At 41.2% G+C, this 24223-nt stretch overlaps 1 protein-coding gene across 1 annotated transcript in view; it reads left to right on the top strand.

Annotated features, from left to right (window-relative positions):
- ptprdb (protein tyrosine phosphatase receptor type Db) overlaps window positions 1–17635 on the top strand; it is a 169587-nt gene extending 151952 nt beyond the window's left edge. Inside the window, exons 35-44 of the mRNA XM_080881151.1 lie at window positions 2043–2218; window positions 5608–5727; window positions 6159–6313; window positions 7860–8145; window positions 10505–10683; window positions 10768–10894; window positions 12506–12631; window positions 12723–12877; window positions 13992–14127; window positions 14222–17635. Coding sequence (XP_080737277.1) covers window positions 2043–2218; window positions 5608–5727; window positions 6159–6313; window positions 7860–8145; window positions 10505–10683; window positions 10768–10894; window positions 12506–12631; window positions 12723–12877; window positions 13992–14127; window positions 14222–14290 — 1529 coding nt within the window. The 3' untranslated portion in view covers window positions 14291–17635. The remainder of the gene's footprint in view (window positions 1–2042; window positions 2219–5607; window positions 5728–6158; window positions 6314–7859; window positions 8146–10504; window positions 10684–10767; window positions 10895–12505; window positions 12632–12722; window positions 12878–13991; window positions 14128–14221) is intronic.
- Window positions 17636–24223: the final 6588 nt, after the last annotated feature.

Genomic DNA, 24223 nt, shown 5'->3' with positions numbered 1-24223 from the left:
GGCCATTTAAGGTTTACGATTTGGTTGCAGAGTTATGGTTTGGGCTAGGCTTTAAATTGGGCATGAAGTTGTGATTCTTGAGTTTGGGTGTGGAGGCAAAGTAGTGCGTTATGTCATACTGTGCATGTGTGTATATGACTGTGTGAACTTTTGCGTGAGAGCTTCTATCCGTGAAAGATGGGATGTTAATAGTTCGAAGCTGTTCTGCACTGGCTGTTCCCATGCATCACAAACCAAGTGCTGAGCCTACGTAAACACAATGAAAACAATCATTTTTTCCCATCTAACCAACTGCTGTGTCTTACCCCACTGTTTTACCACATCATATGACTGGTTTGGACCCGGCCTGACCAATTTAATATCTGAGGAGATAGCGTGTGATCGTGCTTTATTTAGACTGTTTACCGATTTATTCATGGTGTGCCCATTTTCCTGGATTTGGGCTTTCTGAATGGTTTAAAATGAGAAGAAACAAATAGTTCTGTACTCAGTGTGCATTTTGAAGCGCACTCACCCACCTCAGCTGGGAAAGACCCGAGGCAGAGAAACTGGCAGCTCCAATGTGGAGAGAGGGAGGCAGTGGGAGGCCAAGCCCAAACAGATGAGCCTTATCTGGGCAGAGCATGTGTGAGCAGCCCCTCCGCCCCCGCCTGTCCTGGAGCCCTGGCTGTCTGTCTTTCTTCCAGCTAAGAAAATGCAAATACTGTTGAGCATGTCCAAACACACACACACGAGCGCTTTCATGCACGCATAAACACACACAAAAAAACATATATGCCCAGATGTGGACGAGCACAAACATATACTCTCCTCGCAGCTGCTTCCATGCGTTGCTGAACGCAGACCTTCTGCCAAGCCAGCATTCCCACCAAGTGACTGGAAAGTGCGAGTGTGTGTTTTATCTGCAGATTGCTTCTGTTGTAGTCCATTGCAGTAAAGTTGTAGCGCAAAGAATTTAGGCAAGCTGTCTTTTAAAGACTGGGGTTGATAAACATATGTTAGAAGCTCTTCTTACCGTCTGTCCACATCCCATTTAAAGTAAGTTGTATAAGCATTCCTCTTGCTCCTCTGTCATTTGAGTGTGTGTGTCTGCTGTGTGTGTGTGTGTTTGCGATGTTGGCGTGGGATTTTACAACTGTATGGGACTGATTCGTGCTCGTAAAATAAGCTGCGGGAGGAGACTCGGCTGCAGGAGTTTCTTCCTGTCAGCAACCTGCTGTTTGTTCATTGATTTCAATCTGTTTAAACGTAAACTGCCATCTGAAGGCTCAAAAGGAGTTTTAGGTCCCATTTCGGCAGAATCGGGTCACAGCTGAACATACGCATGTGTGCCTGAGTGTATGTGTGTGTGTGTGTACTTTGGTGTTTTTGGCGTATGTGTGCATGTTTGAGCTGTGACTCAGTGATTTTTGGGATTATGGTATTAGGCCCTAGATGAGCAGGCCTGATCCTAAATCAAACACACACAGACAGTCTTTCACATCTCTCTCACACACACACACACACAATCCCTTCCAGGACAAGCAGTGTCAGCCGAGTCTTACACAGAGACGGCCTTACAGTCATATTGCCATTCAAAGCGACACATCCAGAGTATACTCAGATTAGGCCCGTGATCGTCTTAGCATGTATTATAAAACAAGACGGCTGAACAATCCAACACCAAAGGCCTCTGGGCCCTGTGAAAACATTAATCTCCCTGCCATGACCTCACATGATCCTCACCCTTTATTACTTGCACATAAACCTGCCTTTATAGTAGTAGACTTGGATTATTTCAACATGGAACAGAATAAAAATCAGGTTCATCTGCAGACAGTAATTTGATGCAATCGGTGCCATGCATCATTCCCATACTCTCAGCATACAGACTTAGAATTGAGTGTTTCATCACCGCCTGTATCTTTTGCTCCCATCTGTTTTTCTGTCTTTTCCCTTATTTGCTTTTTCCATCTAATCCATTCTCCAATTCAACTTGCACACATGTGTTTCTATTCTTTTCTCCACCTTAAATAACATCCACTTTTTCTCTTATTACTCAGGTGTCCTGGGCAGTGACTACATCAACGCTAACTATATTGATGGCTACCGCCGTCAGAATGCCTATATTGCCACTCAGGGCGCCCTTCCCGAGACCTTCGGGGACTTCTGGAGGATGGTCTGGGAGCAGCACACAGCCAACATCATCATGATGACCAAGCTGGAAGAGAAATCACGGGTAAGGAAATGGAATAAGGTGGGAGTGTGCACGACTGCAGAGCTGAATAGAGAGAGCATCACAGAGAATGAGTACAAATACAATATTACAGACGAAGCCAAAGACTAGAGCAGGACATGATAAAGCATAAGGCTAGATGAGAAAAATTGTGGTTTTATTATTGGATTAAATGTATCAAATGTAGTATAAGAACTGGGTAAGCTCTATTGTGAGGTCCACTGCATAAAATAGGAGAAAAGTTACACGTTTGGTTAAAATTAATGAGGTTATCTATTTGTCTTTGATTATGAAGCATCTACTTTTTCACAAGCTGAAAAGAATATGATATATAGAGTTCATCTGCAACAATAAATATATTATCGCAGCCTCCATTACAGCTCAGTAATGTTCTTATAGTAGGGTAATAGTTTCATAATAACAACATAATCAGATAATAATATAATAACCAAGATATTAAGCAAGTAATACAAAGGTATTAACAATTTGTAAACTTAATATTTACATTTATAAACCAAGGATGCCAGTGAGGTAGAACTATTTGGTAGCGTTGTGGTCGCCATGTGTTAAGGTGGTAACAAGAAAATGTTTTGGCTTAAAACTTCTACTATTATTACATTATTGTGGCAATAAGCTGATAATAATACGGTAATATTGGCTGGTGTTTTCATTGGATAGCTTCAAATGAAAATTGTGTCTAAATTGGTATCCACAAAATCACAATCATTGAAACTTAAATTAAACTTTTTGTTAGTGAGAATGTGTAGGCCAACAAAAGCTGCTGTTTTATACCATATGCAATGCTGTCCAGTCACTCCGAACTGGAAGCTAATGTTCTGTGGCTGAATTAACTTTTAAAGTTTGTGGGGAAAAGAGTCGTTTTGTTGGTAATTAGTACTGAAATATTGTTAGTGAGCTCCTAAATATTTTTCAGCATTAGCAGGCATGCTGACGGACAAACATTTTTCATCATCGGTATCGTCAGTATTTTTTCTTTACATTAGAAAGCAAGTTATGTGCAACGTGCGACTAATGCATAAGCTGTCATGATGGAGGCGTGTATATATAACTGATGGTTAGAGTGACATAATGAGTGAGAAATGCAAAACAGCTAAATTACAGCTAAGGTGTTGTGGCATGTTGTGAGGAGATACAGAGAGACTAGAAAAAGACATGAGTTTTATTTTATTTCATTTTATTTTATTTGAATGCACGAGGACAATAGATTGTAGGTGGAGTGAACAGAATAGGCTAGAAGAGGACACGCGAGGAATCGCTGGAATACAACATTTAGTGCATGACGATCAAGCTAAATGTTCTTGGGAAGTCAGAATGGGCGTGTAGTGTATCAGAGTAGAAGGCAAAAAAAATAGCGTGGATTGATGAACCAGACCTGGAGGAATTACAAGTACAGCTAAATTGGGGTAAGTAATGAATTAGAAAATAATCTGGCTTCGAGGCATTTGCTATTGTTAACAGAATGTGCACTTGAGTAAAAATTCAGTGTAATGAGAATGTCATGTCAGAGTAAAATGAACATGAATGGCTTGAGGTATGAATCATGACTGAAGTGTTAACCAATTATGTCCAAAGACCTTTTCAGAAAATTATCCTTTCTTCCCATTTGTGCTTCTTTTCCTATTAACCTGTGCCTTGTGTTAAAACACTGTTTCCTTTTCAACTTTTTCCAACTGTCTCTGTTGTGTCTGTTTGACCCTCAGATGCCCTCTTATTTCTTCTCTAAGGCAAGATCTCTCTTTCTCTCCTTTGCTAAAATCCCTTTATAAGTACAAACTCACTTCTCATGGTTTTCTCCTTACCTTTATCCCCCGTTTTGTTATAGTTTTTCTGCTCCCTCCCCACCTCCTCTTTTTTTTCTCCAAGCAATAGCAAATAATGCATTGGATGATAATGCAAAAATTGTATTGTAAACTGACCACATAGTTAACTAGTTAAAAATGTTATTTTTTGCTTTTAATACAGTTCATAAAGAGTGCACATAAGTGTTTATGGTTTGCATGATCGCACCCACAATGGGCATTTTCCTCCACTTCCTGTCTTGTGACTGTGTAGTATATTAAGTAGTCCTTGTTTTCTGGCCACATTGTCATAAGGTTTATTTTTTGGTTGTTTTTCGGTTGGGTTTTTTGGGTATTTTTCCACTGCAGAGCAAGTTTGTGTTGAGCTTGTGAAGCTGTAAATTGTCAAAATTCAATAAACAGCGTTATGAAATGAAAACATTCAATTTGAAGATATTTAGCTGTTTATTATCAGCCCACTAGCTCTGCACGTACTGTTTGAGTGAGTAGTGGGCTGCTTGTTGGAGAAAATTATTTAATCTCATTTAACACCTCTCAACATTATACCATTATGTGTTTACGCATTAAGCGCACAGATGATCACAGATGGTCCCACTGTGGGAACGATGCCAGCATCCTTCCTTTTAGCACCAATCAAACCACGCTAGAACAGGGCACAGTTATGCTGCTAGCCTCATAAATCAATGGATAATATAGTCTTCACACCAGGGATTTTATTTTTTTTGCGATCCTGTTTATGCTCTGTCAGTGTGAGCCCCCCCTCCTCCTTACACAGGCAACCGTTCCTGTCCCCACAGTCTCTCAAGGTCTGGTGGGAAAACAACAGTTGAAAAGCTGTAATTACAGCCTGAACATCACGGGCCAAAACGCATAATCCCCAGTCTGGAGCAGTGGAATGCAGAGCAAGCTGAGCTGAGCTCCCTGCAGTCTTTGATGTGAGGACTGGAGGGATCAGCACATAACGTTTGGTTTGGCCTGATTCTGCCAAGCCCCCCCTCATCTCCTCTGGGATTTTTTTTTCCTCCCTCCTCTGTGGTCTCCGAAGCCGAATCGAAGAACTACAAATATGACTGCCGGGTGCAGGGGAAATCAAAGTGTTTTGCTTGATAGGGATGCTGGGATTTTGTATGTGCTACGATTGGTTATGTAGGGATTTGTGGGGCTGCGATGTATTAGCAACGTACAGCATCGAATATGTGAAGGATGAGTTTTCGGTATCTCTTGGCTTTTTTGAGCACTGGTGTGGATCTTTGAGAGAGCCCACCAACCTATAGCAGTTAACTAGCATGATCAAACGCCCACCCCACCCGACACAGACACACACTTACTAAAACCCCTTTTCATATGCTGGATTGTCTCTGTATGTACATTACTGTCTGATTCTCTCAAATTCTCTCACTGATCTGCTTTAGCACTCCTCTCCCCCTTCTTTTCTTTTTTTTTTGTTCCCTCTACACATGCACTCAAAGTCACGTCAGCTCTTTTCTTTCTCTTTTCTTTCACCAAAATCTTTGCAAAGAATTATTCAACCTGCTCTTCGTCTCTCACAGCTTCTCCCCTCTTCCATTTTAGGTGAAGTGCGATCAGTACTGGCCAACACGTGGCACAGAGACCTACGGCCTGATCCAGGTCACTCTGCTTGACACAGTGGAGCTGGCCACCTACTCTGTCAGGACCTTCGCTCTTTACAAGGTACTGAAACATGGCATGTATAATGGAGTGTGCGTAATTGATCTGTTCAAATATTTATACATACTTCGTTGCAGGTCTATAAACAAAATTTCATTCCCAGCATGGTTGGATAGCATATTTTTAGAGCTAGCTCTGAGAGCTCACACTATAAACCATCCTGCTGCTGTAATGAGTGATCAAACCACATCAGCGTATTAATCAGTGGCTGAAGAGAGTGCCAACTAATACACTTTCTTTATATTTGAGCAGTGTTTGCCAAAAACTATAGTGCCCTGCAGATTTCTTTTAAAATAAACTAGACTAAACCTGATAGCCTGGGCAGCTCATGACATGCTTGTTTACGTTTTTTTAATGGGATTTGTGGACATTTACAAAAATTACAGAATAACTAAGTCTTTATATTTAACCCCACGTCTAATCTGCTCAACCAGAGTGGCTCAAATGAGAAGCGTGAAGTCCGTCACTTCCAGTTTACAGCCTGGCCAGACCACGGGGTGCCTGAACATCCCACCCCCTTCCTGGCCTTCCTTCGCCGGGTCAAGGCCTGCAATCCTCCAGATGCGGGACCCATGGTTGTCCATTGCAGGTATGTGTCTGTGTATTTTCAGTTCGGCTCATCCATTCTTATTATTCACTGAACCAGAATTATTTATGATATCCATCCACAACCATAAAGGAAACAGGTCTGCTCCGTGACTGTGTGTTTGTGAGTCTGCATGAAACACTTATGCGTTATTTTGGCATTTATGAGTTAACAACATTTTCAAAAGCCTGGCAGTCGGCGAAAATCAACAAGAGTCCAAGGGTGCTTGTATAAAATAGTTCAGAGGCGCTGAAGTAAAATAAGATTGACCTGCGATTATGCAAACCCCAAACATCCTGGCTGGCTTAGACACCCACATTCCTCCCACAACAACCTCCTTCATCTCCATCATCAGCTACCATGCTGACCCTATTTTCCATAATTAGCTTTCACAGTTGACAATATACCATTTAGGCTGGAGGTACATCTGGGTTCACAAGTTTATATTCAAATGAGCTGCTGTCTGAGCAGCAGGAGGCCAATGTGTTGGATGGAGAAGAGACTCTGGGAGCTTGTCATTACGGGCTTGGCACAGCGTTTAGCTCCAGAGCTCGAATGAAGCTTCTGTTTGCTCTTACTGGCAATCGCAGAGAAAAGAAGATAGAGCAGGGCAGTGGGAATATGGAGCAGAAACTCTCAGGAGGAAGAATTAGTGAGGTATGGATGTGGAGGAGAATGAAGGAGGGGAAGGGGGTAAGGCTGAGACAATGATGGAGAGGGAAAGGTAGCGAGGGACTGGGAGTTAGAGGAGGAGATGTGTGCAGAGTGAGAAAAAAGAAGGTGAGGTCAAATCCAGGACACAGTGAATGAAAATGATGAATTAAAGAAAAGGAAAGATGGAGAGAAAATGGTTTCCAAGAAGAAGAAAAGGACAAATGTGAGTGTGAAAAAGTGTCGGGGCTGGCGTGAGAGGGTACTTATCGAGAAGAAAAAGAGGCAGAGCGACGGGGGCGGGACGCAGCGGAGAAGGTTGGCAGGAGAGCAGCTCTTCCTAATCTTCCGTAGCAGTCAGATGGAGTATCTAACAGGATTATCAGTCAAATTTAATTATCCTGGCAAGACTCCATCATAATGTGCTTTTACATTTCAACCAACCTCTGTATCAAACAACGGACCAAATCTCATTCCACCTCGACAACGCTCCCGCGCATGCACACCGATATTCATTTAACCACATAAAGAATTTTCTATTCACTTGCACAAACTTGCTTGGTCAGGTTGTCTCACCGTTTACTAGCACAGCAAAAATGTGAAGTGTTTGGGTGGGCAGCTAACGGTATTATATTTCCGGATCGTGTGTCGATAGGGAGGATATCTTCTTAATGCCAGCGAGACAGTGTTGCTGACTCATCGCTGATGTCAATTTTTACCTGCTTTGACGGAAATATTGCTGGCTGGGATCTCGATGATAGTTAGCTGATTTAGGCAAAGCATGTTATGTTTGAGCTCTGCGGGGACAGATTTGCACCAGGTATTAGGATACAGCGCACACACTGCAGTTTATGTGAGAAAATAACCTCACTATCTGGTTCTCTTTTCCTATTTCCAGTGCTGGAGTGGGCCGCACTGGCTGTTTCATTGTGATTGATGCCATGACAGAGCGAATCAAGCATGAGAAGACCATCGACATCTACGGTCATGTCACGCTGATGCGCTCCGAGAGGAACTACATGGTGCAGACGGAAGACCAGTACATCTTCATTCACGATGCACTGCTGGAGGCGGTGACCTGCGGGAACACCGAAGTCCCTGCGAGGAACCTGTACTCCTACATCCAGAGGCTGACGCAGATTGAACCAGGAGAAAATGTCACCGGCATGGAGCTGGAGTTCAAGGTGAGGAGGATTCACTTTGTTCCTCCGAAGGCTATAAAATTAAGCCCTACAGATTTATGGTGGTTCATAAAACCGATTCATGATAATAATGTAACACTTCACTGGTTTCTGTAAGGCCGAGTTGTCTTTTTCTTGCCCTTCGCCACCTAAAAGGTTAACAGTAAGAGCCAGTGAAAGCATCTTTGAAGCACTGCAGATCTTCAGGGCCTGCTCAGAGATATCCAGCGGGATAAATCACTGTCTGAAGACTTTACCTACTGGCCATTCTGTCCATATAAAGAATAGAGCAAACGTTCATATTTCATATTTAATTCTTGACCTTGAAAGCCATAATTGACCAAAAAACAAAGTTGCACTTCAGGTCCCATGCTGAGGGTTTTCATAGGAAGATGGTTCTTACCACCAAAGCTTGGGAAGAACGTTGTCTAAAATGACATACAGAATGTTTAATTCAGGAAGCTTTGACTTTGATAGCCCCTGAGCATCTTTCCCAGGGCTGTTAGTGGTTCTTACAGTTTCAATCCCCCTCTGAGAGATTCATATAGATGGTTGGATTTGAAGGGGATTATGGGATTGCACCTTTTGAATCTAAGGTAAGAGAGTTAGCTTTTCTGAGGGTTTCTGAAAGCATCGCAGTTTGGGAAGTTTGATAGGCATGCACGTAAAGACCAAATAATGTAGGCCAGAAAGTTGAAGTTTGTAATAAAATCTTAGGGGGTTGGAAGTTATAACAGCTTTTTCAAAACTTTAGGGAGCTGATTAGAATATAAAGTGAGAACAGCAAATGTAGGCATCATAAACAATCGCAGTGAGAACATAAGGGATTCAAAGTCTTGCTGGGAAGTGTTATTTTCATTATATTCTAGTTGTTATTTTGTTTACTGTGTTGTTTACCTCATGCCAGATGAGTTCTCTGCAGACCTGACTGGCCTGGCTGGGTGAAAAAGAGAGAATCGGTTGTAGCTTTACAGGTATACGTTGAAAGCAGGTGGCTTAATTTTTCCCAGGAATGGCTTGTGTCTGCTCAGACAATCAGAGGGCAAGGTAAACACACTCTGAGCAATCTCCCTCATCCTATGCCCCAGCTTTCCTCCCTCCCTCTAATAGGAGCGCTCCCCTCAGAATGACAATGAACTGAGCGCTCGCTGTATTGTTTTCACAGCCTTAGATTGATGTGAAACACATGGCGGGGTTGTCCCACTCACCATATTTCATCTCACTTGAACTCGCGTGGTATATCACAGCCCACCGTCTGAAAGATTACTTTCCACCTCCGTCAACAAAACACCAAAAGGTTGGAACTTCTCGTGTAAGAGAGGCGTCATGTCCCTCAAATAAAATCACAAAGTTGAAGCAAGCGTGTGAGGAAAAGGGAGAGGTGAATGTTTTCTGGCTGCTTTTGGTAATCCAACACCTTAATACGCCGTGTTTTTGTTTCTTTTCACAGAGAGTTTATTGGTGGAGTTCTCGGAGCTTGCCAGGAGGGCATGATTTTCTCCTTGGTGAAAAATATTGGCATGTATCGAAGCGGTGAAAAGCTTTGTTTTTGCCAGGCTTTATTGATAAGACCGCGTCAAATTCAAACCAAATGACATGAAGAATTACTATTGTTGATGCTGGAAACTGGGTTCAGAGTACCCAGAATGAACTGGTGAACTTGTGATTAGTGGGGATTTTCCAGCTCAGTCTGTCTGTAAGAAAATAAGGTACTGCTGTTTCTCCCACAGCACTCCGGTAGCCGCTGATGGTAGACGTTGGGTTCATGAGACCCCATTGTTTCCCCCTGAGTCTGCGGTTTCCCTCTGCCTATTCTCTGTTTCTCTGTGTTTCTTTTTAAACCGTGTCATCCAGTGGTCGAGTGTGAGCGAGTGTACTGCATGTACTTACGGCTGCCTGTCTGCACATATCCACATATGAATGTGTGTGTTCCAGTTTTTCTTTTTCTTTTTTTTTTTGACTGGATCAACTGTGGTTCACATGTGTGTGTTGAGACAGTGTGGGGCCTTGTGGTTTCCTGCCCCCTGACTTTTGATTTTCTCCTTCCTCTCCCTGTTCCATTCCCTACCGCTGCCCTCGTCCCCTATATCGGCCCTGCTGTGTTGATTCAGTTGAAGATGTCTGACTAAATATCCTGAGGCCTGCAGATTAAAGATGGTTTTCTAATTCCACTTGTCCAATAAAAAACCAAACCTTGTGCTTTTTAAAAGAGTACTTTTTTTTTCTTTTACTTCCTTGCTTATCCGTCCTTTTTTATTTCGCCATCATTTCAGTGCTCTCATCAGTGCTGCTTGTAATTCTTTTTCTGTAATTTTCATCTGCACAATATTACAGCATATTTCCGTTATTTCTTATATTTCAGCGCCTGGCCAGTGCCAAGGCCCACACATCACGGTTTGTGAGTGCCAATCTGCCGTGCAACAAGTTCAAAAACCGGCTGGTGAATATCATGCCCTACGAGACCACGCGTGTGTGTCTGCAGCCAATCAGAGGAGTGGAAGGATCCGACTACATCAATGCCAGCTTCATTGATGGATACAGGTCAGTTTAACATCAGTCACTTTACAATGTTCTCACGCATGGGGAGAAATTTATTTTCATTTATACTTATCCATGTGTTTATAGGCAGCAGAAGGCCTATATAGCAACCCAGGGCCCACTGGCTGAGACCACAGAGGACTACTGGAGGATGCTGTGGGAACATAACTCCACCATTGTTGTCATGCTAACCAAACTGAGAGAAATGGGACGGGTACGGATAAATGCACTCAAACACACTCAAATGTGATACATGCATTGGTCCTGCAGGATAAAAACATATAGCTGCACTGGTTGAATGTCTTTTTAATTAGCGTATCACAGTACTGTGCAAAAGTCTTGAGCTACATGTTGGTTTTTTTCCTTTGGACATTGGCAGCTTTTCTACTCATTTTCAGTCCAGTGCTTGACCATTTCAGAGGAATGTTGAGCTACTTAACACTGACCTATGAACCGTTCAAGGATAAAAAGGAACTGAACTCAAGAGATGAACCAGTGTTGGGTCTACACAAAGCAGCTTAGCAAAGAAGCAATTTTAAATTGTAGCTTTAGGCACTTTGTTACTAACAACCCATCACAAAAACACAGTTTGTTCCAATTTCTTTAGTTGAAATTACAGAAAATGCCAAAAAATTACACAGCCCATTATCATAAAATAGCTTTTTTTTGCACTAACAAGGCAGCTTTCAAAGGGCTATTAACTGAAAACCTGTTAGCACCTGACAGTCATGTCCTGGAGAAATAGGAAAAAAATGCTGCAAAGACCTGACACAGGGCCTGAGAGACGCATCTGGCCCTACAGACGACCCACCCACTGTTACCTGAAGCTTCATCAGGATGGTCTCAGTGAAAGGGTTGCTGTCAAGAAGTTCCTCTTAAGGAAGGAAAAGAGAAAGAAAAGACTGTGATATGCCAAAGAGTCTCAGAGATCCATTCCTGAAGACTACTTAAAGTAGAAATAAAGAAATAACAACAAAGCTTGCCTAGTAGTCTGTGTTGAAGAATAAAGGTGGTAATTACAAATATTGATTTTCACACGCGATAGAATGGTTAAAGATAAAAACAACAACAACATATAGACTGATTTCCACTCCCATTGTTAGGCTCTATAAAGTCTTATATTTTAGACCAAAGGAACCTGAAGAGGTTACAAATAACTTCAGTTAACAACAAAAAAGCATGTCACTTCACAGAAGGAAAGCAGACCATCCTATTCGGCTATTCAGAGCCCAGAGAATTACCAGTATGGAGATGTGTGTAGCTGTACAAGCTCTTAACTAAAAACTAGACAAAGAATTTACAAATCCTTTGAAACTCACATTAATTAAATGTGTTTGGGCTAGCTGCAGCTTTTAAACAATAGACCCACATTTTTCCCTTGATTAAGTGCCTAAGCGTGTACTATAACATGCAGTATCACACAATATATTGTCATTTGAGCTAATTATTTTCAGTAAAAGAATATATTGAAGGGCTGACTGAATAGCAGCATAATGAGCAGCTCCATGTGTTGTTGTTGCAGAAGTTTACATCAGGAGAGGACGGAACTGTGAATAACAATGTCCTCTTAAAATGGGCAGCAGAATAGCTTTTGATGCCTGCAATAGGGGAAAAGCGAATGTTTCGTGATTAAGAATTTGCAATTTTGGGGGGGGGAAATCTATCAAAAATTTAATATAATGAATTAAATATAATGAAATGAATAATGAATATCACAAGTTATGGTGACATTTCCGTTATAAATTGCCTAGAAATGGTTCTCCTCACACACTGAGTACTTTAAATATGATGCAGCGCTCTGAAGAGAAGCCTTTGTACTCTACAGGAGAAGTGTCACCAGTACTGGCCTGCAGAGCGCTCAGCCAGGTACCAGTACTTTGTGGTGGATCCCATGGCTGAGTACAACATGCCCCAGTACATCTTGAGAGAGTTCAAAGTCACTGATGCCAGGGTGAGTCGTCAGCCTGTGAGCAAGACAGACTAATTTGTACTGGCTTCCAGAATTTTCTGAGTTTCAAATTACCATATTTTCTTTCACCCAGGATGGCCAGTCACGGACAGTTCGTCAGTTCCAGTTTACAGACTGGCCCGAGCAAGGAGTGCCAAAGTCAGGAGAAGGATTTATTGATTTTATTGGCCAAGTGCATAAAACTAAAGAACAGTTTGGCCAGGACGGGCCAATTACTGTGCACTGCAGGTAAGGTCTAGGCTGCCTACAAATACCTCAACATTTCACATATTGTTCATTAAGTTGTGCAGACTCGATAAAAAAGAATACCTACAAATTCACCAGATGACCTGTGAGAGATTCTTGGAACATTTTGTTTCTGCTTGAGTAAAGACTTGGGGAATCTTTTACGTTAAATTTATTCCACTTCTCTGTTAAATATATACAGTGCTTTAATATCAGACAAAGATAAATGAAAAATGCAGTTTTTAAATAATGATTTCATTTAATAAGGGAAAAAAACAAACCTTCCTGCTTCTATGTGAAAAAGTAGTTAAATGATAGATTAACTGTGAAAAAATCCATTTTTTGGGAAGCTAAGTTGAGTTAAATTTCAATACCACACTCTGGCCTGATTACTCCCAAACCAGTTGAATCAAGAAATCACTTGAATAGAGCCTTTCGGACAAAGTGATGTTGCTAAAAGATCTCCCAAAAAACCCCCCAAAAAAAACAACAGATGATGCCACGATCTAAAGAAACAGCTGAGATATAAAGTCACTAACATCTATCAGTCTGAAAAGGATTACAAAGCCATTTCTAAGGCTTAGGGACTCCAGGGAACCACAGTGAAGGCCATAAATGGAGAAAACTCAGAGCAGTAGTGAACCATCCTAGGAATGACAGGGCTAACAGAATTACCATGCTGATTACCTAGAGGTCACAAAAGAACCCAGAAAAACATCTAAACAACTGTAAGCCTCACTTGCCTTAGTTAAGGTCAGAGTTCATGATTCAAAAATAAGAAAGAGACTGGGCAAAAACCTTTTTTTTAAAGTCCATTTTGTATTTACTTGGTTTTCTTTGTCTAATATTAAAACTTCTTTGATGGTTGAAACACCTAGCTGTGACCGATATTGGAAAAAATATGAAATCAGGAAGAGGGAAATAGTTTTTCACAGCACTGGACTTTTTTTCTTGCTGATACGCTAATAAAGCACCACCACCGCTTGCTGCACCACGTGTGAGCAAATATTCAGAATAACGGTTTGGCACGACTAGTAGCAAACTGAGCTAGTGCATGATGCATACATAAGGAGATGTATTTCCAGCTCTGAATACGTTTCCACCTGTGCTCCAACAGTGCTGGTGTAGGAAGGACCGGTGTGTTCATCACCCTCAGCATCGTGCTAGAGAGGATGAGGTACGAGGGAGTGGTGGATATTTTCCAGACTGTCAAGATGCTGCGCACCCAGAGACCAGCCACCGTTCAGACAGAGGTGAGCTTTCTAAACCACTTCACGTCTTCAAAGAACACTTGAATGTTCGTTTAGTCTTTCTTCTCTTCTTCACAATTCTTCTGCTTCCCTCTAGGACCAGTACCAGTTCTGCTACCGCGCCAGTCTGGAGTACCTGGGAAGCTTTGATCACTATGCAACATAAACCCAGTGGCTGTCGATCATGCGCACGTTCAACCGAGTGCATTTTTCTCATGTTATGCACAGCCAGAATAAATGCACTAGGTTGCGATGTGCAGGTATGAAGACTTTGCCACTGCATGCAGAGTGAAGGGGGACCATCGGCTTATCCGTACCTAGAAACAGCACCTCTAACTGAGCCATAGCAACCTGCTTGACAAGGGTGTTTTCCTGCCACCCTCAGCCCAAACACACCCATTGGTCAGTCTGAAGCAGCAACTTCAACCACTGTTCCAATCAGAATACTTGATCAAATATAGATTTTTTCTTTTTTTATTTGTTTCAGTGCTTTTCCGAGCACCCAGATTGCGTTTTTTGTTGTTTGGGTGTGGAACTCCACCAGTGTAGCATCACCAACCTAAATACGGGACCCAGCTACAGCATTTTTTTCTGTCACAGGAAATTTCGATTTTTCTATCTCGAGGACAGTTCAGAAGGAAGCTACAAATCCATCTTATGGAAACCTCGTGGACAAGAAAGAACTGGGATATCAAGCACCAGAGAATTGCCAACAGGAGCCTGAAAACACAGAGCACAGAGTATTAAAAAGACCAAGAACACGCAACTTAAAAAAAAAAAAGACACAAGAAGTGTGGGTTGTTTTTTTCTGTCTTATTTTGGAAACAGACTCTTGTTTCCTGTGAATGAAAAAGAAGACATTTCTACCATACAGTAATAAACACCACCAGTTCAACCTTATGCTTCACGATTTAAGATAAGGGAAGGTTTACTGAGGTCTAAAAATGCATACTGCAAAGTAAAACATTAATTTAGTTTTCTAGAAAAAATATGTGACTATATTGTTTTTTAAAAACTGGATATTCCATATGGCACGTTCTGTTTTTCCATTCTTATAGGTTTATGATTTTGTCACCGTTGCCCATACATGGGCAAAGTTGCATTTTTTTTTTCTGTGTAATCCAATGAGCTGTAGCCATTTTCTTTTTCTTTTGTTAAAGTGATACAGTACTGTTTTAAAGTGTACAATCAAATCTAGTGTGGAAAATGTTCACAGTTCTATGAAAAAAAATCGAGTGTCACTCTCCTGTATTCTCCACCCACACGTTTCGCATGCACACAGGACTCTCAGCCTCATTACTGTCTCACTTGCGACGTTTAAAGACACGAAGACGGTAATTTCTCAATTCCCGAGGGCCCGCCGGGGTACAGTATTAGCACTGCTGCTACCAGAAAGTCCCCAGAATAATCCCGCCACGTTGTTCTGCGCGTAGCCCGAAAGAAAGCTGGGCGGACCACGACTGAAGCTAGTAAGCGCAGAGAGCAGACAAAATATTAGGTGTCCAAATAAACTTCATTAAGATTTCCTAAGCAGAAAGCGAGACGAGCGAGCAGGAAAGGGATGGGAAAAGGAGAACAATTTTCTTACTGGAATGCTCACCGTTGACTTTTCTCTGTGTCTGATTCAGTGTGCAATAAGTAGATGTATTATATATTTTTGTGTCAAGTCACTAACTGCAGTTATATGCCATGATGATGATGACGGTGATGATGACGACGATAATACTGATGATGGTGCATCATTTTCCAGACACAAGGATGTTACACTTGATGTTCCCTCCACCATATAAAAGTGTTAGAGAAATAACCTCTGACCTCTTAGGAAGTCGATTTTTTTTTTAATCAAGTCACATGTCCAGTAGATGATGTCATCCTTCTTTGTGTCACGGCGAGCAACGAATGATCGAAGTCATATTACAAACTGCATCTAATAAGTATTTTAATTTTAGATTTCTAGTGCCTTATATTACACGCCTATTTTGATAAAGTTACTTTAAAGGGTTTTTGTGTATTTTATGTATGCTTGTGTGAACCGAATGTGTGTGTGTGTGTGTGTTTTTGTTATGTTACAGTATGTGAAAAAGTATTTTATGGGATTTTTTTTGTTTTGTTTTGTTCTTTTTTTTCTTTGTTCTTTGTTGTTGTTTTGTTGTTTTTGGCTGTGAAATTTTGAATGGAAGGGTTTGTGTAGGCTGGACAGTCGTACTCACATTTTAAACCCAGCAACTGCATCATCATATCTCTTTTCATTCAAAAGAAAATAAGCATATGTTACAAGAGACTCGACTGCAGAAAAAATGTGGTTTTAAAGTAGGTTATTAGCAAGACAGACTGATCGTTTTTTTAAGGTTCTACGTCAAGCTTTCCATCTTTTCCTTACACAGGCTTTGTGGATATACTGTCATTATGGACACTTTTCTTTTACCCGCCATGAAATTTTGGTGCAGACTTTGAGCTGGCTCGAACAAGTCATACTTGCTCGGCTGTATAGAAATCTGTAAAAGCTGAATGGCTCTTTGTCAGTCTGTTTGAAAGGAGGAGCATCAGCCCGTAAGAGGATGCTTAAGTATCCCAGCTGAAGCCATTTACCTAAAATCAGTCACAGTGGGTCATCTGTGTTCCTCATTCTGCTGTTCCGCATTTTTCCTTTTCTTTCAAAAACGAAGGCTGAGAGAAGTTCAGGTGCTACGTCTCCGCTGACACAGAACCTACAGTATATACTCATTTTTTTGTAAGCCCATTAACTCTCGGCCATATGAGGGATTGTTGACAGTTTTCCACCATCTTAAAGTAACCTTGTTGTTGTTTGTATGCATGGTACCACTTTCGAGATGCCCCTTTGGTCGCACCTGTTACGGGAAGACTTGCACTTTCTCTCTTTGTACTATGCACTAATATTTAGTATCCTGTTAACTCCGATAGCCCCGGCCTCCCCCCCTCAAAAAAAGGAGTCTTACTTGAACTCAGCAAAGATGGACCCTGCAATGCTCACACGGTTGTGTATATGTAAATAACACAAAACACAGAGAGTAATTGAAATGCATAAATAGATGACTACGTAAAAGTAAATGAATTAACTGATGATAACGGCAAAGAATGAATAGAGATTTATCAGATATACAGAGCGATATAATAAAAGGATGCACCACAAGTCACAATTTTTATGGCACAGCAGTATGTGCAATACATCACATTGTGGATTTGTTGTACCACAAAAGAGAAGTTTCACAAAACGAAGTGTTCTATTTTACCCTGATGTATCATGTAGATGGATTAAACTGGAGTTTATAAATTGTATAAAAAAATGAAAATATGATGTGTTATTGGGATCAGTTACCTCCAATTGGTCTGTACATGTAAACCTTTTTGTTTCCGTTTTCTGCTCCGAGTCAACAAGTGCTTTTTATTTTCTTACATTGGTTCTCGGAGCGCGTGAAAACTGAAAAACAGGTCTGTATGGATTTCTGTTCTTTATCGACACAAGTTTCATTTGTTACAAATAAACTCAAGTGAAAATGACTGTTACCGCTGTCATTTTTAAATGTTGAGTCAACCTTTGAATTCAAAATTTGGGCTACAAATGAAGGTTATCTGTGATAAATCAGCAAAAACACCAAATCTGTTGGTGTCTATGTACATGGAAATTTTAATTAACCACTTACATACAGAATCTAGTCAGAACTGCCGAGACCTGAAACAGGGATTGATATTATCTATAGATTTACGTAGCTACTGCAGGATGGTGATTTTAGTGAAAAATGACACGAAGATCTCCAGCAGGCCACAAGTGGGAATGTGTTTGACCAAACAATCAGACTTCAAGTCAAGTCAAGTGCTTTTATTGTCATTTCAATCAGTGGTACAGTGGTACCTCACACAGGGAAACAAGACAGTGTTCCTCCAAGACCATGGTGTTACATATAACAGACGATCAACACAGGACTACATAAAGTGCAAGTGTGCAAAAAAACAGCAGACTGAACAAAACAATACGGACACAACAGTGCAATAGGAAGTTCATGAGGGTGACCTAAGGATCAGATGTCCTCTAGTGAGGTCTGTGCCTGGCACCCTGAATGTTGTCCTGTGCTGTTTACAGCAAGTTCACCCTGAGCACATGTGACACATGACTGTGAATAATGTTCAGCATGATCGATTGATGGGATGGGGAGGCATATTCATCATGGGGCACACAGACCTCTATAGGCTAGGCATTAGGTATTGGGATGAAATCCTCAGACACATTAACAGACCCCATGGCGGTGCTGACAGTCAGTGCCTTGGTACCACTGACCAGCCCCCACTCTCGCCTGTCATAAATCCAATAGAAAACCTGTGGCTGTGGGATGTTATGTTTCGGTTCAACCACCAGCCAGGTTGGACCTCAGACTGCCCAGGAGCTCAGTCAGGTAGGAGATCCTCCATTTTCATTTCCATCTGACGATGTACCCAGCCCATATCAGTGTAGATATGGGCTGTGGGGTGATCGTGGCTCAAGAGTTGGGAGTTCACCTTGTAATCGGAAGGTTGCCGGTTCGAGCCCCGGCTTGGACAGTCTCGGTCTCGGCAAGACACTTCACCCATTGCCTACTGGTGGCGGTCAGAGGGCCCGGTGGCGCCAGTGTCCGGCAGCCTCACCTCTGTCAGTGCGCCCAAGGGTGGCTGTGGCTACAATGTAGTTTGCCATCACCAGTGTGTGTGAATGGGTGGATGACTGGATATGTAAAGTGCTTTGGGGTCCTTAGGGACTAGTAAAGCGCTATATAAATACAGGCCATTTACCATAGATATCCAGCATGATTTTTTCCCCATTGAAGGCTGATGTGCTTTGAAAGTGTTCCTTTAATTATTTTGAGCAATGTGAATATGCAGCGTTAAGTCCCATTCTTTTCAGTAATTCATGCATAATGTGTAGATTTTATGAGATGTCTGTATAAAAAATTAATAATACACTGTGTAACTGTTGAGAACTGTTGTCAGTACTGTCTATGGGCTACAAGAAAATAAAATATTGCTTACAGGCTGTTATTCCAGGAGCAACAGAAAACCAAATTCAGACAAACTCCACCGACAAGACTTAGCAAGCTAAGTCATAAAAACTAAATTAACAAACAGTAAAACTATTATTATTTTTTATAAATGTGAGCACCTTCAAATGGGCTCCAGCAAAAGCAGGCAGGAAATAGATGCAGGTGAGTATTTTCTTGTACACATTTTCAGCAAAACAGCAACGCTAATAGCAACTCAATCTCCACAAAAGGGCAAACAAAGGTGCCTTTACAGCTCATAACAAACGTGATTTTCCACAGTTTTTCCCTTCAAAGCATCTTTACGCTGGCAGCAGTCAAAACAATAATATCATCGTACGTGGAGACAATTACATTTCATGTTAATACACCACTTTATTAGGTACACCTGCTCTACTGTTTGCCAACAAAAATCTACAATCAGCCAATCACATGGCAATACATCTGTTCATTTAGGCATGAAGACATGGTTTAGACCACCTGTTGAAGTTCAAACCATGCTTCAGAATGGGGAAGAAAGGTGATTTAAGCGGTGCCAGATGGCCTGGCCTGAGTATTACAGGAATTGCTGATCTACCCACCCACGATTTTCCTGGACAAGCATCTCTCTGGGGTTCATAAAGAAAAAAGCCGAAAAAGGCAAAATATCTGGCAAGCAGCAGTTCTCTGGGCCAAAATGCCTCGTCGATGCCAAAAGTGAGAGGAAGGCAGCAGTAACTGAAATAACCACTGGACAGCATCCCCTCACTCCAATATTCCACCTCTGGATTCAGACCCATTCCTGTGTCTGTGTGTGTGTGTGTGTGGGGGGGGGGGATTTCCCTGTGAGTTATTCGACCTGTGACTGATGAAAAATACTGATCCAAGACGAAAACATGGGCGATTATCTCTTCTAGTGTTGTAATTTGCTCAGCTCTTGTAACGATTCTCTTTCTCTAAGTTTGATTTATTTGATTCCTTTTGAGATGTTATATTTTGCTAGGCCAACTGTGGTGTGGTAGTTACTGTGGTTGTTGTGAAAGCTTCATTTACTGCTGGTTAATTAACTGCTTCTTTGAAATGATTCCTTTCTTATTTCCTCTTTAAACTAATGTGTTTCTTATTATGTGAATGGCACGAAGGCCTTATCAGCCATAAGCCACTGTTGAGGCGTTTCTAAAACCAAGATAATAATAATATAGTAATTAAATCACAATATTTTACAGCAGCTTAACTTATTCTGACTGCAGAGCTGAGTCTGGTGTACTAATATGGTCATTGTACAGACAGACAGCCTTTCATGCCACCCTCTGGTCATACCAAAAACATTTTACTCCCCAGTTAATGGAAAAATGTTCAGAATAGCAACATTTTTTCTCCTTTTTTCTCTCTTTTTTCATCTCCGTGCTTTAGATCCAGCAGTTTATCAGCAATAATGTGTTTGGATGTGCAATGAGCACTGCAGCCTCACGGGACTTTGTGCTATTCTTTTAGTCTTGTTAAAGTCATATTAGAAAACAGATTCAGGCAATAAGTGGAAAGAGCTGAAGCTGATGCTTATTCATGTGTGGCTCGTACTTCAGTATAGGCACAGAAAATAAATGAGCCTTTTTTTTTCTGAGGGAACATTTGAGAGCTGTCTTTTGCTAAATCACCAATGTTTTAATGTTTGCCTGTGCTATGAACTATCATCTCACTTCCCCTTGTTTGGCCTTTTACATCATTACACTTATCCCCGTGCTCTCTGTTTTGCCTCTTTTGTACTGGGTTTTGCCTTCAGAACTGCCTTAATTTTTTCTGTGTTGTTTAAACATTGTTCAACTGACAGGCAAAAGAAAATATGCCCCATCCCATTACACCCCAACTACCAGCCTGAACTGGATGGATACAAGATACAAGAAAGGATCCATACTTTCACATTGTTTGTTGCACCGTGCAAATTCGGACCCCAGTATCTGAATTTCAAGACAGAAACTCTGTAGACCTGGGAATATTCTTTTTATCATCTATTGTCCAACTTTGATGAGCTGGTGTGAGTTGTAGGTCAGTTTCCCGTTTTTGGCTGACAGGAGTGGCACCACATGTGGTCTTTGCTGCTGTAACAAAAACATGTTGTGCATTTGCAAATGTGCTTCTGCCTACCTTGGGCATTTATTTTAAGTTATTGTTGCCTTCCTATGAGCTCAAAGGTCATTCTCCACTGGCCTCTAACACCAACAAGGCATTTTTCACCAAGAGAACGGCCATTTATTTTGTCTTTCATCTTCCTCTGACCATTCTCTGTAAACCCTGGAGACGGTTGTGTGGGAAAATCCCAGCAATTTATGAAATACTCAAACCAAGCAGTCTAGCTAAAATAAACTTCCATCTTTGTGAGAGGTTAAGCAAGTGCAAATAGAGGTCTGGCTTACCTAAATAACTCTGCCCATTATCCTGTCACACTTGATAGTGTGATAATAGAGGAAAAGTAATTCAGCACTTCCTGACTGACTGTGAAACGTATTGTAAAGAGAAAGCACTGAGTGCATAAATTTTATTAATGCATGTTACTGAAATTCCTAAATAAGTTATAGCCAGGGCTGGACTGGGACAAAAGATCGGCCCGGGTATTGACCAGACCACCAGGTATTATAGAAAAAAAACATAAAGCCTTTGAACAAAAACAAATGTTGTTGTGACAGTGATGTACACTGTCATGTTGATATATATGTATGATTTGTATACAGTGTATCATCTTCATGCTTCCCTCTCACCAGATATCCAAACCGATATCATGACCAGCAGCTTTTACAGCTGTGGCTCCAGCGAACATCAGCTGATATTAGAAAGTAATATTAAATAAATTCAAACAACAGCTGATCAGGATTAAACGTGCTGCTGTTGTTTAGTGCGACATCCGCTGGTTTCCTCTTTCTGGCGCAAAGTGGGCAATAAACAGACAAAAGAGACGATCAGCTGATCATTGATCAGTTTCATGATTGAAGTAGCAACAGGAGAGGGAGGGGAGAGAATGAGAGAAGAAGAGGCAGCTGTGCAGCAAAGACACAGAATAACTCCAGCTTTGTGTCTTTTATTGTTGGCTAATCCACCACCTTTCATTGTTTATACGTTACAAAAACAAGCAAACATAAAAATGAAAAATCACCATCGGCCCACCGGTATGCCCAATGGCCAGTCCAGCTGTGGTTATAGCTTAAAGTTTGAGCTGACCTGTGAGTTCTGACAGATTAGTTAGAACAATAAATAATCGAGTCATTAAGTGTGACAGATTGACATATGATGCACTAATTTTTTTTTAAAGCTTTATAGTGACAACGACAACGATAACTGGCTTACAACTCAAACTATGCAAATAAGAAATGTATCTTCAATTAGATTTGAATTCTCTGTTCAAACCTTCAGTTTAACTTTTCCTCTTTATTCTCAAGAAGGATCCAAAAATTCTAATATAGCTGGCCAAAACATTAGACTCCTAACAAAGTCTACCCTGGTAAAAGGAGTAAACCTTTTCAATAGCACAGCACCCAGTGCATAACTTTGAATATTTACCAGCAGCTAAAAGGCCTGCTCGGATATGTTTTTGTCAAAGGTTTAGAAAAAAAGTCCTACAGGACTTGAAAGAACAGCAGGGGTAGCGTGATTGGGTATTATGGGCGCACAAAAGAACGGTGTTAAAAGGATGTTTAGCTCTCTTTTTTGGCATTTTTCATCAAAGCTGACTTGTCTTCTTGCTTTGGCTTCAGTATCACAAAGAGCCATCTGAAGCTGGCTGTGACGTGGTTTCCATGGGAGTACAAAGCTTTTTGAAGCCAGTTAAGATACCGCATGGATTTCACTTTCCGTTTGCTCTGCCAAGCTGCTGGGAACACTCTGCTCCTTATCGTTCAGTGTGAGGCGCCCTTATACAGTATGTACCTGCAAGGGCTGACCCCATAGTTCAGAGTATCCCAGATTAAACATATGTAACCGGTACTTCTGACTTGCACTTGAAGCTTTGGTTTCTAAAAGCATTTATGAAAACCTGAACACATCAGAAAAGTTTAATATTTAAACATAATTTACTGTTATATCTTTGAAAGCATAACAAATTTAAACCACTGTGCCAAGAGGTGAGAGCATGACAAAAATAATGGTTTGAAATAAATTCAGTGATATTACTGAAGACAATAATTGATCATGTGATGACTTCCTGACATCAGCCTCTTTTCATCTACTCTGCAGTTGTGTAAAAAAGAAAGTTTCACATGGTTCTTTGCAGTCATGTGCTGGAATTAAAAGGGTAAGTAGCAGCACTTAATTGACTGTCAGCAAGTGTGAGCACCTCTGCAAAGCAGAAGTTTGCGGATCAATCTGGACAGGTTATAATGCCATTTCCGAACAATTTCAAGATGATCATTCTACTAGGAAAAAGATTATTTCCAAATGGAAAACATTCGAGGCACTCGCCAGTCTTCCTGGGAATAAATCCCAAGGTCAGACAGTGCATTGCTCAGAAAAATTGCAAAAAACACCAGAAGTACATCTCAGAGTGTACAGCCCTCAGTTAGCAGTATAAAAGATTAAAGAAGTATGGCTTGTTTGGAAGGGATGCCAGGACAAGGCTTCTTCTCTTTAAGAAGAACACGGCAGCACAGCTTATGTTTGCAAAGTTGCATCTGGCTTGTTTTGAGTCACACGACCTGGGCACCCTGCAGTCTCCAAATTAACCATAAACTCCTCTGTATACCAAAGTATTCTAGAATCAAATGTGAGGCCAGCTGTCTGATAGTCTGGCCAGAAGTGGGTCATGCAATAGGGGAGGATGCCAAGCACAGCGGCAAATGTACAACAGAGTTGAAAGAAAAGAATCAAGGTGTTGCAGTCCAGAGCTCAGCCCAACTGAAATGCTGTGGTGGAACCTTAACAGAGCTGTCATAGACAAATGCACACAAACCTCAATGAAGTGAAGCAACACTGTAAAGAAGAGTGGACCAGAATTCCTCAACAACAATGTGAGAGACTGACAAAGTGATACAGGAAACAACTGCTGCAGGTTATTGTTGCTAAAGGTGCTTCTACACACATATGAATCAAGAGGTGGGCTTTTTATTTTT

The sequence above is a fragment of the Rhamphochromis sp. 'chilingali' genome (genome assembly GCF_963969265.1).
Source record: "Rhamphochromis sp. 'chilingali' genome assembly, chromosome: 4".
NCBI classification, from domain to species: domain Eukaryota; kingdom Metazoa; phylum Chordata; class Actinopteri; order Cichliformes; family Cichlidae; genus Rhamphochromis; species Rhamphochromis sp. 'chilingali'.
The sequence above is the reverse complement of the archived record's forward strand: the minus strand, read 5'-3'. Positions and strand labels throughout refer to the sequence as shown.